The sequence below is a fragment of the Oncorhynchus keta genome, chromosome 29 (genome assembly GCF_023373465.1).
Source record: "Oncorhynchus keta strain PuntledgeMale-10-30-2019 chromosome 29, Oket_V2, whole genome shotgun sequence".
In the NCBI taxonomy this organism is placed as follows: Eukaryota; Metazoa; Chordata; class Actinopteri; order Salmoniformes; family Salmonidae; genus Oncorhynchus; species Oncorhynchus keta.
In genome coordinates this window covers 23,308,157-23,325,711 of record NC_068449.1, presented here as the reverse complement: position 1 = coordinate 23,325,711, position 17,555 = coordinate 23,308,157, and the positions used below count along the sequence as shown (strand labels likewise).

At 47.4% G+C, this 17,555-nt stretch overlaps 1 protein-coding gene across 4 annotated transcripts in view; it reads left to right on the top strand.

The window, feature by feature from the left end:
• The window catches only part of tmem260 (transmembrane protein 260), a 43,511-nt gene that overhangs the window by 3,720 nt on the left and 22,236 nt on the right, over positions 1–17,555 (top strand). For all 4 annotated transcript variants that reach the window (XM_052486238.1, XM_052486239.1, XM_052486237.1 and 1 more), the window contains 2 exons: positions 3,455–3,486; positions 5,210–5,373. In XM_052486238.1, the coding sequence (XP_052342198.1) occupies positions 3,455–3,486; positions 5,210–5,373 (196 nt within the window). The remainder of the gene's footprint in view (positions 1–3,454; positions 3,487–5,209; positions 5,374–17,555) is intronic.

The following is a 17,555-nucleotide window of genomic DNA, read 5'->3' as shown; positions in this document are numbered from 1 at the left end:
GCTAGTTAGCTTGCACTTGCTAGCTAACGTTAATTTGTCCTATTTAGCTAGCTTGCTGTTGCTAGCTAATTTGTCCTGGGATATAAATATTGAGTTGTTATTTTACCTGAAATGCACAAGGACCTCTACTCTGACAAAAAACGTCCAACCGAATCGTTTCTAGTCATCTCTCCTCCCAGGCTTTTTCATCATTTAACTTATATGGTGATCACATCTAAACTTTCATTGTATTACCACAACTACAGGCAAAACAGTTTGTCTTTCAATCACACCCAGGTGGGTATAACCAATGAGGAGATGGCACGTGGGTACCTGATGCTATAAACCAATGAGGAGATGGGAGAGGCGGGACTTTCAGCGCGATCTGCGTCAGAAATAGGAATGAGTTCTATTTTAGCCCTTGGTGTAGCAGACGTTAGCTGGCGCTCAAGCAGTGTGGGTGTAACAATTGAATAACATGGATTTCTAAATTTAATTTGCGGTGCATGCGACGTGTCGGGTCTGGTCAGCATGTTAGTGATGTCAGAGACTGATGTTGGGTGATTAGGCCTGGCTCACAGTCAGCGTTACAATTCATCCCAAAGATCTCAACAAATCATTTCTGTATGGACCTCTCTTTGTGCACAGGGGCATTGTCATGCTGAAACAGGAAAGGGCCTTCCCCAAACTGTTGTTACAACGTTGAAAGCACAGAATCGTCTAGAATGTCATTGTATGCTGGAAGTAAGGGGCCTAGCCTGAACCGTGAAAGTAGCCCCAGACCATTATTCCTCCTCCACCAAACTATACAGTTGGCACTATGCATTGAGGCAGGTAGCTTTCTCCTGGCATCCTGCAAACCTAGATTCGTTCGTCGGACTGCCAGATGGTGAAGCGTGATTTATCACTCCAGAGAATGCTATTCAACTGCTCCAGAGTCCAATGGTGGCGAGCTTTACACCACACGGTGCATGGCGATCTTAGGTTTGTGTGCGGCTGCTCGGCCATGGAAACCCATTTCATGAATTCCCCGATGAACAGTTCTTGTGCTGACGTTGCTTCCAGAGGCAGTTTGGAACTCTGTAGTGAGTGTTTCAACTGAGGACAGATGCTTCAGCACTCGGTGGTCTCGTTCTGTGAGCTTGTGTGGCCTTCCACTTCGCTGCTGAGCTGTTGTTGTTGCTCCTTGACATTTCCACTTCACAATAACAGCACTTACAGTTGACCTGGCAGCTCTAGCAGGGCAGAAATTTGACGAACTGACTTGATGGAAAGGTGCCACGTTGAAAGTCAGAGCTCTTCAGTAAGGCCATTCTACTGCCAATGTTGTCTATGGAGGCTGTGTGCTCGATTTTTATACACCTGTCAAGCTGTGTGTGGCTGAAAAAGTAAAAGCCACTGATTTGAAGGGGGTGTCCACATACTATTGTGTGTATATATAGTGTAGGTTCAGCTACAGTGAAAGTGGATTTGGGGGCATGAATGCTTTGCTCACTAGGCTTGTTGTTCTGGCATACATTCTGCAAAGGGGAAATACATTGAAACTGCATTTTGCAAGATGGAACCATTTGAAAAGCCTGGGCCAGATATGGGGGAGTAGGGGAGAGTACAGGAGAAAAGCCCTGAGTAGCCCTGCTGGTTGTGATGCTGCCGAGAGGCCTGGGCCTTTGAAAAAACGTCCAGACCCTTCTCCACAGCGTTTAGGGACGGTGCAGGATGCCCGCTCCGATAGTGCCAGCTGAACACCCTTTCCCAATTCTCCAGGTCTCCGTTTCCATGTTCTAATCTCTTTAGGTGTGATGCGCCCCAGAGAGGCTTGAGCACACCCTGCGGGAACGCTGTTGTCTAGGAATGTGGTGTGTGGAAGTGACAGGGATTATGGGAAGGCTGGTGTGGGTGCCTGTGCTCTGCTATAACAAAGACTCTTGGCGTCCACGCTGCTACCCTGTCGACTCATATTTTCCCATTTTAGTAATGGGACCGCAGCACTGCTGTATCTCTGTGCCTCTGCCACTCTGATGTTGTGGCCCTATATTATTTACAATTGTATGTTGGTGTGTAAAAGTGTACAATATGGAATGTGTAGTGTGAAATGGAAGATGAGACAGAGTGGTGATAAATGACGACAGGTAGTTCTCATGCCAGGTGAAATGGACCAATGGAAACATTTGAGCTGTGCAATTGAAGAGGTTTCGGGTTTCATGGCCTATTAAACTGATAAGAGTGAGGGCGCTTCATGCGCCAGAAAGTCCAACATGATCATGCACTGTATCACAGAGGTTAAATGCAGAAAATAGAGGCAGGTCGGCCAACTGTTTGAAATTATACTGCAATGTTCTGTCATTTTGGTATTGCATCAAAACCCCAGTTCTTGCAATTCTACAGTCATTTTGTATGTTTATGTGTGTTACTGATATTTATAAAAATCATATTTCTCAACTGAAAAATGTAATTTAATTCAGTCAATATGGCCAAATATTAATTATAGCACAGAGCTAGAATAACCATTTCCAACTATATAGCCAACATTTATTGCAAATTGACCACATGTTACACCATCAGTACAATTATATAGACATATTTGCAAAGACTCTCTTATATGCAAATGTATCAGTCAAGTTATATTTCATACAAAACCTTGATGCAAAAACTACAATTCTCATTTCTTAATCTGTTTTTATGTAGAAAAATAAACAATATCTGATTTATCTATATTCGTCCAGCAGAGGGTGTTGTGTAGGGCACACGCATTTATCAATTACATTTAATCTGAACAAAATTTCAATTTTCATGAGTGGGAGATGCAAACATTGGGTGAAAAATCTGTGTAATTGGAAACGGATTGGATAGATTCTGGCACAAATGGGTTTGTGCCCAAATGATCTGATGCATCCTGAAATAGCGTTTAGGGGGATGAATGCATTTTATGCTGCACCCCACACAGAGGTAGAGACAGTCATAAACCTTGCAACCAGCTCCTGTGTCCTTAAGCTTACCTCATCATGCTCTCATCATGCCTCCATCTCTGTGTCCTCTCTGGACCAAAGGAGAGGCTGGGAGTGTGTGAACAGGGAGAAAGGGATGGAAAGATGAAAGAGAAGGGACCTGGTGCATGGGGAGGTTTGGAACAGGAGCGATACTCTCAGATCAGCCTACGTGTGTGCCTGTGTGGCGAAGCATTGGGGAGGAAGTGTTATGGTGTGTTTGTGTGTGTGTGTGGCGGAGATGGGAGTAGTTTTGCTGTGTGTTTGTGTGTGTGTGTGTGCGTGTGTGTAGGGGGGAGAATCGAGAGAGGAAGAGAATGAGCGTGCCGCTTAGGAAATGTCACACTGGGAAGATTTGCAGGTTTTGATCCAGGCAAATTAATGCAAAACCCCAGTGCAAGTATTTGATTTGGGAAAACTTTGGAGCAGACTTGTCTCTTAATAATAATGATTGGGTTTACATTAATTTCCTCCCCTATTGTCTTCCACAGGAGAGCTGATCACCGCTGCTTGTGAGCTGGGGGTAAGCGTTAGCCGTATTGTTTAATCAATTCACTCATTAACTCCTTTAAGCATCACGGAAGTTTAATTAAGCACGGGCAGAAAGCAGATTAATTTACTTTCAGTCCACAGGTTTTTCCCTTCTTTTCTATACACTTATTTGACTAAGTTGGAAGTAGAGAATGCTATAATTTGCAACCCGTTTTTCAAATCCAATTAAAGTCAATGGTAAGGCGATGGCTTTCTTAGGCTCTGCCTTATGTATGGTATAAGGCTCATTATATCTTTTTTTTGTGTGTGTGTGTAAGCTGGGAAGAATGAACTAAATCGGGTTAACAGTTATAATAAGTTTTATTATTTAATAAAGTTTATTACGCCGCTGTGATCCTTTTAGGGAGGCTGTGTCGGTGTCACTATGCCAGTAATCCTGCCGTTAGTGCCGCAGTCCGTGTGGCCTGCGTGTCTGGCCTCCCCAGTGTTTGGAGGTCCTCCCTGGGCCCGGGAACGCTGGCCCTCCCCTCTGATCCCCTGAGCTCTGGAGTTCTCTCTCCCCACAGCTCCCAGTGGCCTTGGTGTCCCTCCGCTGTCCTTTAGCTCTTTAACTATGAGCCGGTCCATCTGGATTTGCCCCCACATCCCGTCTTTCCTACCTCCACCTCATGTTCACCTGTGTGGTGCTGCCTGCCTGTCTGACTCACCCATCTGTTTATCAAACTGGGATTTTTCACTGTCTCCCTTCACCCATTCTTTTTCTTTCTCTCTCTCTCTCTCTCTCTCTCTCTCTCTCTCTCTCTCTCGGGCTCCTCCCCCTTCTCTGTGCCTTTTTACCGCCCACATTTCTTCTCCTTCTGTCTTTCCATTTGACCTCCCTTTGACAGCCCTCGCTTTAAAAGCTCCTCCAGTCTCTCACCACTCTCCTCAGACCTAGCTGAGGCTGGTTGTTGTGGACATACCCAGGGATCCAGTGAGCCTCGGCCGTGTCCGTGATCATTGGTGGTGCAATCACTCTCTCACCTCTCAGTGGCGGCTCCATTTGAAGGGCTGCCCCTGCTCTACGGCTGACCCAGCCTTATCTGTGTCAGGGAAGGAGTCTGTGTGTAATGACTGAGCCCTTATCGGCCTGGAGGAGACTTAGCGGCTAATTGCAGTGATATCTGGGATCCCCCGGGTGAGAGTGGCTGCGGCTCTGAGGGGGTTTGTGGGGCTGGTGTTCACCACATGCTGCAGCACGGACCCCAGAGAGTTGCCTTGTCCTTGGGAAGTGATGAAGGGAGGAAGAGGAGGAGGAATGGTTTGTGTAGAGAGACAAAAGAGGGTTGGGAGGCCCTCTCATAGCAGAGTCAGTCAGTCAGTGGTCAGGACACAGTAACAGTATGGCTGTCTAGGCCTACCACTCCATCCCTTCACTTCCACCACCACTCCCCCTGGGGAACTCAGGTGCAGCACTGGTGGAAGTGAGGCTAATTAAAATGACAGGCTTTCATTACCCTGCTACCACCTCTCCCTTTCATCCTGCCTCAGCCCCGTACCCCCACTCTGTATAGTTCCACCACACTTATTTAAACATTTCCCACTCCTCAAATGCATTAGCCTGATATCCTGGGCCAGGAGTATTTCCTGAATGGGCCAGGAAAAACTTCTACCTATACACTGATGTCCTCAGGATAGTGGGCTCCCTCCTGTTGCTCTCCTCGTCATCCCTCCCCCGGTTACTGTCCTCTCTCTCTCTCTCTCTGTTGGTGCAGGTGGCTCACCCCCCGGGATACCCAGTCTTCACCCTCTTAGCCTGGCTGGCTCTGTCCCTGCTGCCCTATCTCTCCCTCTCCGTGTCTCCGGCCCACAGTGTCAACCTGCTGAGCAGCTTGCTGGGGGCCGGGGCCAGCGGGGCCCTCTGCTTCACTGTCTGCAGGTAAGACTACAGCACATCGCTAGGGCTAGGCGTCTCTCCTGGTCAGGTCACCTAGTCAGGAAAAACTCCAGGTCCTTCTTATCTAATTATAATCAACATGGTTAGTCTGCTGCATCCAATAGTAATTATGCTATTCTGCATGTTTGTCAATGATATAGATCAGTGGTACCCAAACGTTTTATAGTCCCGTACCCCTTCAAACATTCAACCTCTAGCTGCGTACCCCCTCTAGCACCAGGGTCAGCGCACTCTCAAATGTTTGTTTTTTCCATCATTGTAAGCCTGCCACACACACCCTCTATACAATACATTTATTAAACCATAATAATTTGTTTTTGTCACAAACCGGCTCGTGGGAAGTGACAGAGAGCTCTTATAGGACCAATGCACAGATAATAATCTAATAATAGGCACGTGGTAGCAAAGGGCATCAGTGTCTAACAGCGCGATTTGCCAAGGCAAGAAACTCTGAGCGCAGCTCAATTCAAAAATCTGGCAGTGGCTTCTGATTTAAATTAAATTTTCACAGAACCGCTTGTTGCAATTTCAATGAGGCTCTCTTGTTCAGATATCGGTAAGTGGACTGGAGGCAGGCCATGAAAGGGATAACGAATCCAGTTGTTTGTGTCATTTGTTTCGGGAAAGTACCTGGGTATATTGCGCACCCAACTCACTCAGGTGCTTCGCTATTTCACATTTGACTTTGACTGTCCGTAAGCTTGAGTTCATTTGCGCACAAAAAAATCATACAATGATGGAAAGACCTGTGTGTTGTCCTTGTTAATGCAGACAGAGAAGAGCTCCAACTTCTTAATTATAGCCTCAATTTTGTCCCGCACATTGAATATAGTTGCGGAGAGTCCCTGTAATCCTAGATTCATTTCATTCAGGCCAGAAAAAACATCACCCAAATAGGCCAGTCGTGTGAGAAACTCATCATCATGCAAGCGGTCAGACAAGTGAAAAATATGGTCAGCGAAGAAAACTTTAAGCTCGTTTCTCAATACAAAAAACGTGCCAATACTTTGCCCCTTAATATCCAGCGCAATTCTGTCTGTTGTAATAGCATTACATGGTCGCTGCCGATATCATTGCATAGTGCAGAAAATACACAAGAGTTCAGGGGCCTTGCTTTAACAAAGTTAACTATTTTCACTGTAGTGTCCAAAACGTATTTCAAGCTGTCAGTCATACCCTTGGCAGCAAGAGTCTCTCGGTGGATGCTGCAGTTTACCCAAGTGGCGTCGGGAGCAACTGCTTGCACTTGCATTACCACTCCACTATGTCTACCTGTCATGGCTTTTGCGCCATCATTACAGATACCAACACATTTTGACCACCAAAGTCCGTTTGATGTCAAAAAGCTGTCCAGTACTTAAAAAATATCCTCTCATCCAGCTATAACGCATAGAATTCATTGGCTTGTATGCGAAGCAGTAATTGTTTCGAAACATCTCCTGCCACGTCACTGATCCGTCGTGAAACGGTGTTGTTTGATGAAGACAATGTCTGTATAGTTTTTTTGCCTTTTCTCCTAACATTGTCCCAGCCATATCCGCGGTAGCAGGAAGAACTAAGTCCTCCAAAATAGTATGGGACTTGCCTGTCCTAGCCACTCGGTAGCTCACCATATAAGACACTTCTAGCCCCTTCTTATTAATGGTATCTGTTGCTTTTATACATGTCTTACTACTCGAAAGTCGTCTTAATTTTCCCTCAAACTCCAGTGGCTTATTTTTCAAATCGTCATGTTTTGTTTCTAAATGTCTGCGCAATAGTGAAGGTTTCATCGAGTTGTGAGATAGTACTTTTGCACATATAACACACTGTGGCTGAGGAAAGGCACAACTCTCAATATAATTGAACCACAAATCAATGTAGTTCTCATCATATTTGCACCTCTTCGATGGTCCAACGTCCCTGTCTGTTGTTCGGTGCTTTACCGGGTAAGGGGGCAGTAGCTCTTCAGCTGCATCAGATTCACAACTCTCAGTGTCCATGATAGCTGGGCTAACAACGGATTACTGATGTTAGCATTGGATGTGCTCGTGGAAGCAGAACAACTTGTGTCATTGACAGGTGCAGGTGTAGTACTGCTGGTAGTAGCAGTACTACCAGTAGAGCTGGTATATGTCTCTATGGAAGCAGAACAACTTGTGTCATTGACAGGTGCAGGTGTAGTACCGCTGGTAGTAGCAGTACTACCAGTAGAGCTGGTATATGTCTCAATGGACGCGGGCCTTACTTGTTTGAAACATTTATCAATTTTTGAGAAAATGGAACGAGCAGCAGCTATGTTTGGCTACACACCGACACTTCGTGGAATTCCCATGAGAGAGTAACGGTTAATGTGATTGGATGTTAATTATTTGGCTAGGTTACCTGTATTTGACATTGTGTTGTTATTTCGCTGAACACTAGATGGTTTAATTTTATTTTTTTGCAGTGAAACGAGGCTACTCAGGTGAGGGAAAAAAACTCACCCAAAGATTGGAAAATATAAATGTTTGAAAATGTGAAAAGAAATATATATATATATATATATATATATATCATTTATTTTTAAAGTGAATTACATTTTAGATATATATAATAACTAAATGGATAATTACTAAATGAGCTAACAAATAGGTTTTTGCACAAAATGTAAACTCTCTTCGTAGCACAATTCTGTAATCCCTGAACATTTTCCAACTGACGTTTGCATCCTGCTGCTTGGTGAATGGACTGGTGATATTTTTGGGTCGTTTCTGACTGGCAGTGGTGTTCCTGATCCCCCTGTTCTGTATTCAGAGCAGAGTCCCAGCACACTCCTCCCCCACAAACACACCCAGCCTGTTTACCCATCACTTACCCGTTGTGTGTGTGTGTGTGTGTATGTGTGTGTCACACAGTCACAGCCCCCTCCAAGTGCCTGACACCTCCCATCACCCAGCATGCTCCCAATCCTGACATGGCACGATTTTTAATCTCCCCCTTCTGCACTCCTGGATCTAAAAGGGACAGGATCCTCCCTCCCTCTCTCCCTCCCTCCAATCAGGACCTCAGAATGTTAGCCACTGTGTCTCTGTACATTCCCATGCCACCCTGCCTACGGCCCTCCTCCTGCAGCTCTGCCTGCTGACCCCATCATGTAAGGAGTCTTTTCCCCCCTCTCTCTCTTTATCTGCTTTTATCTCACACGGTTGCCTGGCCTATCTTACATCGACCGTTTGCTGATTTTGGTAGTTTCCTACGTGTGCTCTGTGCACCATTGGTGGCAGCTTAATTTCAGACGTTTTCCCCATAGTTTTACATGTACATGGCCCATTTATGCATGCAGTGCTATTTTTACCATTCCAACAAATGAATTGTGGCGTATGTTAAAAACTGTGCCATTTGTAGCACAGATACAGAGTCAGCAAGCTGTTTTGGGCCAGGGAATTCAGGTGATACAGGGCTGGTAAAGGGAGTGTCACTGCTCCCATGTGGGCTGCAGTGAGCTGGGTCCATTTCCTGTGTGCTTGGCCGGTGGTGTCTGGGTGGCAGGTGGGCTGAAGGGGGTCAGGGTACAGGGTCAGCCCTGCTGGTGCAGGACAGGGGCTGGGGAGGAAGTGCTCTCTCCATGTGGACTGGCCCTCAGCCCGGACTGAATGACTTCAGCCTCACTCTCAGCCCCTGTCCTGCCTCTCCTCCTCTCTTCAGAGGTGACTCATAACCTGAAACCGGCTGGCCTCCCAAGAGAGGGCAGAGGAGAGGAACATTCTTATTATTTCTTTCCACTCTCACTCACTCCAAAAATCCCAGTATGTTAGTGGCTCGCCAGAGCTTAGTGAAATGATGCGATTGATCGTTTATGAAACAAATTCCAAAACGCAGTTGAGTCCAAATCGGAGACAGAGACCGAGAGAATGATATCCACAGAGCAACAAACCACAGAGAGAACAGGAACAACTACTCTCTAACTGTTCCCTCTGTGGTTTGTTGCTCTGTGGATCTCATTCTCTCGGTCTCTGTCTCCGATTTGGACTCAACTGCGTTTTGGAATTTGTTTCATAAACGATCAATCGCATCATTTCACTAAGCTCTGGCGAGCCACTAACATACTGGGATTTTGGAGACAGCATCTATGCATGCTGTCTGAAGATATTTGGACCACAACACATGGAAAGTTCTGCCCTGTTTGTAATCTCTAAGGATTTAGATCAAATTTTGGATTATAATTAAACTAAGTGAAAAGTCATTATGAGGACCCCCCTAATGGGCTGATGGGCACTGATGACTTCAGCCAGAGCACCCAGTCATACCCTCTAAGCTTTTAAGTATGAATGTATAATTTACGCTTTTCAATTTGAAAAATAAGCATAAAGGTTTTAGTCATTATCTGTCTGGAGCATGATTTGGGTTGAGGCTGTGGCTGAAGTTCAGCTGGCAGACTTGGTATGGTACTGATAGGGCTTGAGGGGGCAAGGGGGGTAGATGGTTTCCGGAATGGTCGCTGGGGGCATTGGGTGCTTCGCCCGTGCCCGGTAGGGTGGCAGAGATGACATGCCACGCCCCTGTGGGGGTCCCTCCGGCCAGACCTGGCCCTCAGACTAAATGCCAAGACTGACCAGTCTGCACTCCCTCCCTGCTCAGCCCTCTCAGGAACATTTGAGCTAATCTCACTAAGCTGAACTATAGTAATACCTATTCTATGTCTGTGATTGACATTTACCCTGGTTGGTATCCAATCTCCATGTAACTTTTATTTGTATCCCAGCAGTATTTTGAGAGTGGTTATGCAAGTGGTTGCACCAGAGGAATAGTCACAGTTTCAAATGCGTAGGGAATTATTGCATTGAAGTTATTACATGATATCCACTTTTTTATTTTTTCATGGACTTGAAGGCAGTTCCTCCAAAACAGTAAATTGCAAGACCTTGAAATTCGTCTGTAATATTCCCAACATAGCAAGCCTTTGATGTATCAATTTAAATTAGTCGGACAGATTGCTGTTTTTTAATGTGGTGGAATGTAAATTGATAGACTTGGAAGCCATTTCTCCCTAAACTGCCAGTTGCTTAAGTGTAAAATGTAGCACTTAGCTTCCCTTTGATTTGTCAATTACAGCACACTTGGCTTGATCACATGGTTTGATGGACAAATTGCCCGTCGACTATGTTATCACACCAGGACTAAACAAGCCTTTAAGGACGGTGGCCATAATGATAATAATTAGTAAATCAAATGTTTTTTTGTCACATGCTTTGTAAACAACAGGTGTAGACTAACAGTGAAATGCATAGTTACGGGCCCTTCCCACAATGCAGAGAGAAAAATAGAAAAACAATAACACGCAAGGAATAAATAAATAAACAATGATAACGATAACTTGGCTATATACACGGGGTACCAGTACCGAGTGGATGTGCAGGGGTACGATTGCACTTGAAACTTCCTAGGAATAAAATATGACCCTATCAGTCCTACAAAAGTCCTCTATACAGTCTCCGGAGGACTATAAGAACGTGTGTACCCTGTGAAAGAGGATAATCCAAAGAGCTCAGTATTTGGTGCTCCCTCATTTCACAGTTTATCTACTAAAGCTCCTCTGAATCTGTGCTACCTGAGAGGAATCTCTCTCACGCCGTTCCTATAGTAATCCTGAGACCAGAGACTGAGACGGAGTACACTGACACAGCCACTGTCCCCAACAACATCCAACAATCAGCACTTTTGACACGTCGTGTGATCGTACGATTACATAACAACAGGATTCGTGAGGCGCACCAAATGTGCCCCGTCCCCTCCCTCCCCCATCCCAAAGGCACACCGGCGAGACACTCACCTGCCAAGAGCGGGCCTGTGTGGACCAGCTGATACGTCAGTGGACCGCAGGGCGGGCGGTGTGCCAGACCATGCCTAGTGCCCAGTGCTGTGGCCCAGGCTCCTTATAGGACCTCCACCATATGGCCCTGATGGTGCTCCCCCTCCCTACCCCCCGCTGCTGCTCACTCAGGTGGCTTGTTTTTCCACTGGGCTGGGGCTGCTGGAAGGACATGTGTGGCGAGGTCATCACTGGATCACTGGATGTGTGTGTGTGTGTGTGTGTGTGTGTGTGTGTGTGTGTGTGTGTGTGTGTGTGTGTGTGTGTGTGTGTGTGTGTGTGTGTGTGTGTGTGTGTGTGTGTGTGTGTGGTTTTATAGGGATGAATGGGGTGGGGGGAAACAGCTGAGCGTCCCCCTTTCTCCATCCGCTACCCCCCTGCTGGTGGCAAGGCAGCCCCTCCCTTTCACATCTGTTGTGGTCAGGTAGAATCTACATCAAGGCACTTAGTGTTCAGAGCCATACTTCTCTCAACCATAGATTGAAGGGGGTAGTTGTATTGGTATTGTTTAAAAGCTCCTATGTTTGGACCTTTGCCCTGTCTGTATGATATCCTACTGTCTCCTGGGACATGAGGCCTCCTGCTCCTCTCACCCCCCATCCTCAGCATGACCAATGGTTCCCCCTAGGATTCATCCTGTAATACAGTTAAACAGATGTTTAATGAAGATGTTATTTCCTCATTACTGGCAGTGGGATGGGGATAGAGGGGGGTATGAGGGGGGTAGATAGACAGCATAACAAAGTACCAGTTTAATATTCCTCTCGCCTGTGGCCCTGAGATTGTGTCTGCCTCGGACGTAAATTGTACATCCCTCACCCACCACAGGCAGTCTTAATAAGACACCAGGCTAGTCGACGGATCAGACTCGGCAATTACAATTCAGCCAGAATTAGTTAATGGAATCTATAGAGTAACATTTATATATCAGTGGTGGCTGCCTAATGACTTTGTTGAAATAGCCGCAACAGCAGCATAAAAATGGCTTTCTGTGAATCACATAAGCACCGGATTTCTGTAATTTGTTTTTTTCTGTTTTGTGTAATTTTTGTGTGTTGGGCTAGAGATTAAGATGGCATTCTGGGAGAAATTGTCATGTCAGTGGCTGCATTGTTTGAGCGGGATTGTGGTGATTAATTTTGCATGTACTCGGGAGCATTGGGCGAGGGCGGGTGCTCTCCTGGAGGAGGGGTGACTGAGGCACACTCCACTCTCTGGTCCTGATTTACCACTCCTCTTCTCTCCTATCTGCTGCTGTGGTTGCTGCTTCTGCCTGATTGGGGAATTTAAACAGGAATGTGTGCACATTTAGGAAGGTTTGTTTGCTAGCTGCTGGAAGGCTAGGTATTATGAATAAATAAATAAAAACATTTTTATAATGATATATGTAGCACCCATAATATCATGTGTATGATCTACTTAGACCTGTGTAATATATGCTTTATAGTAGATAGTTAAATTGTTACCTCAGAGTTGCATGTCTGTTTCCCAAATGTGATGCAACAGAGCACTTAACCAGAAACACTGTCATATTATCTAAAGATCCTCAGTGTTCAGCCCACTGTCCTGTCCTGGCCACATCTAAACCCTGGGGTGCCAGTGTTACTGAGCCAAGGCCAGCTGGAACCCTCTGTCACACCAGACCAGGCCAGGACACCACTTCATGGGCTTCATCCGAGCCTCTTCAGGAATGTGTGGTTCTTTTCCTGCCATGTCTCTCCCAAAGCGCCACGCACAGAGTGAGAGAACAGTGGAGGGCTGGTCTGCGATGGCACGGCTGTGGCATTATATGTGACAGTCCATCCCCTGGTCTGGCGCTTTGTGTTGCCTCATTCCCTACACATTAACTACAGACAGGCTGCTGGTGGGCCCTTTGTGTTGCCTCATTCACTACAGACAGGCTGCTGGTGGCCCTTTGTGTTGCCTCATTCCCTACACATTCACTACAGACAGGCTGCTGGTGGGCCCTTTGTGTTGCCTCATTCCCTACACATTCACTACAGACAGACTGCTGGTGGCCCTTTGTGTTGCCTCATTCCCTACTCATTCACTACAGACAGACTGCTGGTGGGCCCTTTGTGTTGCCTCATTCCCTACACATTCACTACAGACAGGCTACTGGTGGGCCCTTTGTGTTGCCTCATTCCCTACACATTCACTACAGACAGACTGCTGGTGGGCCCTTTGTGTTGCCTCATTCCCTACACATTCACTACAGACAGACTGCTGGTGGGCCCTTTGTGTTGCCTCATTCCCTACACATTCACTACAGACAGACTGCTGGTGGGCCCTTTGTGTTGCCTCATTCCCTACACATTCACTACAGACAGACTGCTGGTGGGCCCTTTGTGTTGCCTCATTCCCTACACATTCACTACAGACAGACTGCTGGTGGGCCCTTTGTGTTGCCTCATTCCCTACACATTCACTACAGACAGACTGCTGGTGGGCCCTTTGTGTTGCCTCATTCACTACAGACAGGCTGCTGGTGGGCCCTTTGTGTTGCCTCATTCCCTACACATTAACTACAGACAGACTGCTGGTGGGCCCTTTGTGTTGCCTCATTCCCTACACATTCACTACAGACAGACTGCTGGTGGGCCCTTTGTGTTGCCTCATTCCCTACACATTAACTACAGACAGACTGCTGGTGGGCCCTTTGTGTTGCCTCATTCCCTACTCATTCACTACAGACAGGCTGCTGGTGGGCCCTTTGTGTTGCCTCATTCCCTACACATTCACTACAGACAGGCTGCTGGTGGCCCTTTGTGTTGCCTCATTCACTACACATTCACTACAGACAGACTGCTGGTGGGCCCTTCGTGTTGCCTCATTCCCTACACATTAACTACAGACAGGCTGCTGGTGGGCCCTTTGTGTTGCCTCATTCCCTACACATTAACTACAGACAGACTGCTGGTGGGCCCTTTGTGTTGCCTCATTCCCTACACATTCACTACAGACAGACTGCTGGTGGGCCCTTTGTGTTGCCTCATTCCCTACACATTAACTACAGACAGACTGCTGGTGGGCCCTTTGTGTTGCCTCATTCCCTACTCATTCACTACAGACAGGCTGCTGGTGGGCCCTTTGTGTTGCCTCATTCCCTACACATTCACTACAGACAGGCTGCTGGTGGCCCTTTGTGTTGCCTCATTCACTACACATTCACTACAGACAGGCTGCTGGTGACCCTTTGTGTTGCCTCATTCCCTACACATTCACTACAGACAGACTGCTGGTGGCCCTTTGTGTTGCCTCATTCCCTACACATTCACTACAGACAGGCTGCTGGTGGCCCTTTGTGTTGCCTCATTCCCTACACATTCACTACAGACAGGCTGCTGGTGGCCCTTTGTGTTGCCTCATTCCCTACACATTCACTACAGACAGACTGCTGGTGGGCCCTTTGTGTTGCCTCATTCCCTACACATTAACTACAGACAGACTGCTGGTGGGTCCTTTGTGTTGCCTCATTCACTACAGACAGACTGCTGGTGGGCCCTTTGTGTTGCCTCATTCCCTACACATTAACTACAGACAGACTGCTGGTGGGCCCTTTGTGTTGCCTCATTCCCTACACATTCACTACAGACAGACTGCTGGTGGGCCCTTTGTGTTGCCTCATTCCCTACACATTCACTACAGACAGACTGCTGGTGGGCCCTTTGTGTTGCCTCATTCACTACAGACAGGCTGCTGGTGGCCCTTTGTGTTGCCTCATTCACTACACATTCACTACAGACAGGCTGCTGGTGACCCTTTGTGTTGCCTCATTCCCTACACATTCACTACAGACAGGCTGCTGGTGGCCCTTTGTGTTGCCTCATTCCCTACACATTCACTACAGACAGGCTGCTGGTGGCCCTTTGTGTTGCCTCATTCACTGCAGACAGGCTGCTGGTGGCCCTTTGTGTTGCCTCATTCCCTACACATTCACTACAGACAGGCTGCTGGTGGGCCCTTTGTGTTGCCTCATTCCCTACACATTCACTACAGACAGACTGCTGGTGGCCCTTTGTGTTGCCTCATTCCCTACACATTCACTACAGACAGACTGCTGGTAGGCCCTTTGTGTTGCCTCATTCCCTACACATTCACTACAGACAGACTGCTGGTGGGCCCTTTGTGTTGCCTCATTCCCTACACATTAACTACAGACAGACTGCTGGTGGGCCCTTTGTGTTGCCTCATTCCCTACACATTAACTACAGACAGACTGCTGGTGGGTCCTTTGTGTTGCCTCATTCACTACAGACAGACTGCTGGTGGGCCCTTCGTGTTGCCTCATTCCCTACACATTAACTACAGACAGACTGCTGGTGGGCCCTTTGTGTTGCCTCATTCCCTACACATTCACTACAGACAGACTGCTGGTGGGCCCTTTGTGTTGCCTCATTCCCTACACATTCACTACAGACAGACTGCTGGTGGGTCCTTTGTGTTGCCTCATTCCCTACACATTCACTACAGACAGACTGCTGGTGGCCCTTTGTGTTGCCTCATTCCCTACACATTCACTACAGACAGACTGCTGGTGGGCCCTTTGTGTTGCCTCATTCCCTACACATTCACTACAGACAGACTGCTGGTGGCCCTTTGTGTTGCCTCATTCCCTACACATTCACTACAGACAGACTGCTGGTAGGCCCTTTGTGTTGCCTCATTCCCTACACATTCACTACAGACAGACTGCTGGTGGGCCCTTTGTGTTGCCTCATTCCCTACACATTAACTACAGACAGACTGCTGGTGGGCCCTTTGTGTTGCCTCATTCCCTACACATTAACTACAGACAGACTGCTGGTGGGTCCTTTGTGTTGCCTCATTCACTACAGACAGACTGCTGGTGGGCCCTTCGTGTTGCCTCATTCCCTACACATTAACTACAGACAGGCTGCTGGTGGGCCGTTTGTGTTGCCTCATTCCCTACACATTAACTACAGACAGACTGATGGTGGGCCCTTTGTGTTGCCTCATTCCCTACACATTCACTACAGACAGACTGCTGGTGGGCCCTTTGTGTTGCCTCATTCCCTACACATTAACTACAGACAGACTGCTGGTGGGCCCTTTGTGTTGCCTCATTCACTACACATTCACTACAGACAGGCTGCTGGTGACCCTTTGTGTTGCCTCATTCCCTACACATTCACTACAGACAGACTGCTGGTGGCCCTTTGTGTTGCCTCATTCCCTACACATTCACTACAGACAGGCTGCTGGTGGCCCTTTGTGTTGCCTCATTCCCTACACATTCACTACAGACAGGCTGCTGGTGGCCCTTTGTGTTGCCTCATTCCCTACACATTCACTACAGACAGACTGCTGGTGGCCCTTTGTGTTGCCTGATTCCCTACACATTCACTACAGACAGACTGCTGGTGGGCCCTTTGTGTTGCCTCATTCCCTACACATTAACTACAGACAGACTGCTGGTGGGTCCTTTGTGTTGCCTCATTCACTACAGACAGACTGCTGGTGGGCCCTTCGTGTTGCCTCATTCCCTACACATTAACTACAGACAGACTGCTGGTGGGCCCTTTGTGTTGCCTCATTCCCTACACATTCACTACAGACAGACTGCTGGTGGGCCCTTTGTGTTGCCTCATTCCCTACACATTCACTACAGACAGACTGCTGGTGGGCCCTTTGTGTTGCCTCATTCACTACAGACAGGCTGCTGGTGGCCCTTTGTGTTGCCTCATTCACTACACATTCACTACAGACAGGCTGCTGGTGACCCTTTGTGTTGCCTCATTCCCTACACATTCACTACAGACAGGCTGCTGGTGGCCCTTTGTGTTGCCTCATTCCCTACACATCCACTACAGACAGGCTGCTGGTGGCCCTTTGTGTTGCCTCATTCACTGCAGACAGGCTGCTGGTGGCCCTTTGTGTTGCCTCATTCCCTACACATTCACTACAGACAGGCTGCTGGTGGGCCCTTTGTGTTGCCTCATTCCCTACACATTCACTACAGACAGACTGCTGGTGGCCCTTTGTGTTGCCTCATTCCCTACACATTCACTACAGACAGACTGCTGGTAGGCCCTTTGTGTTGCCTCATTCCCTACACATTCACTACAGACAGACTGCTGGTGGGCCCTTTGTGTTGCCTCATTCCCTACACATTAACTACAGACAGACTGCTGGTGGGCCCTTTGTGTTGCCTCATTCCCTACACATTAACTACAGACAGACTGCTGGTGGGTCCTTTGTGTTGCCTCATTCACTACAGACAGACTGCTGGTGGGCCCTTCGTGTTGCCTCATTCCCTACACATTAACTACAGACAGGCTGCTGGTGGGCCCTTTGTGTTGCCTCATTCCCT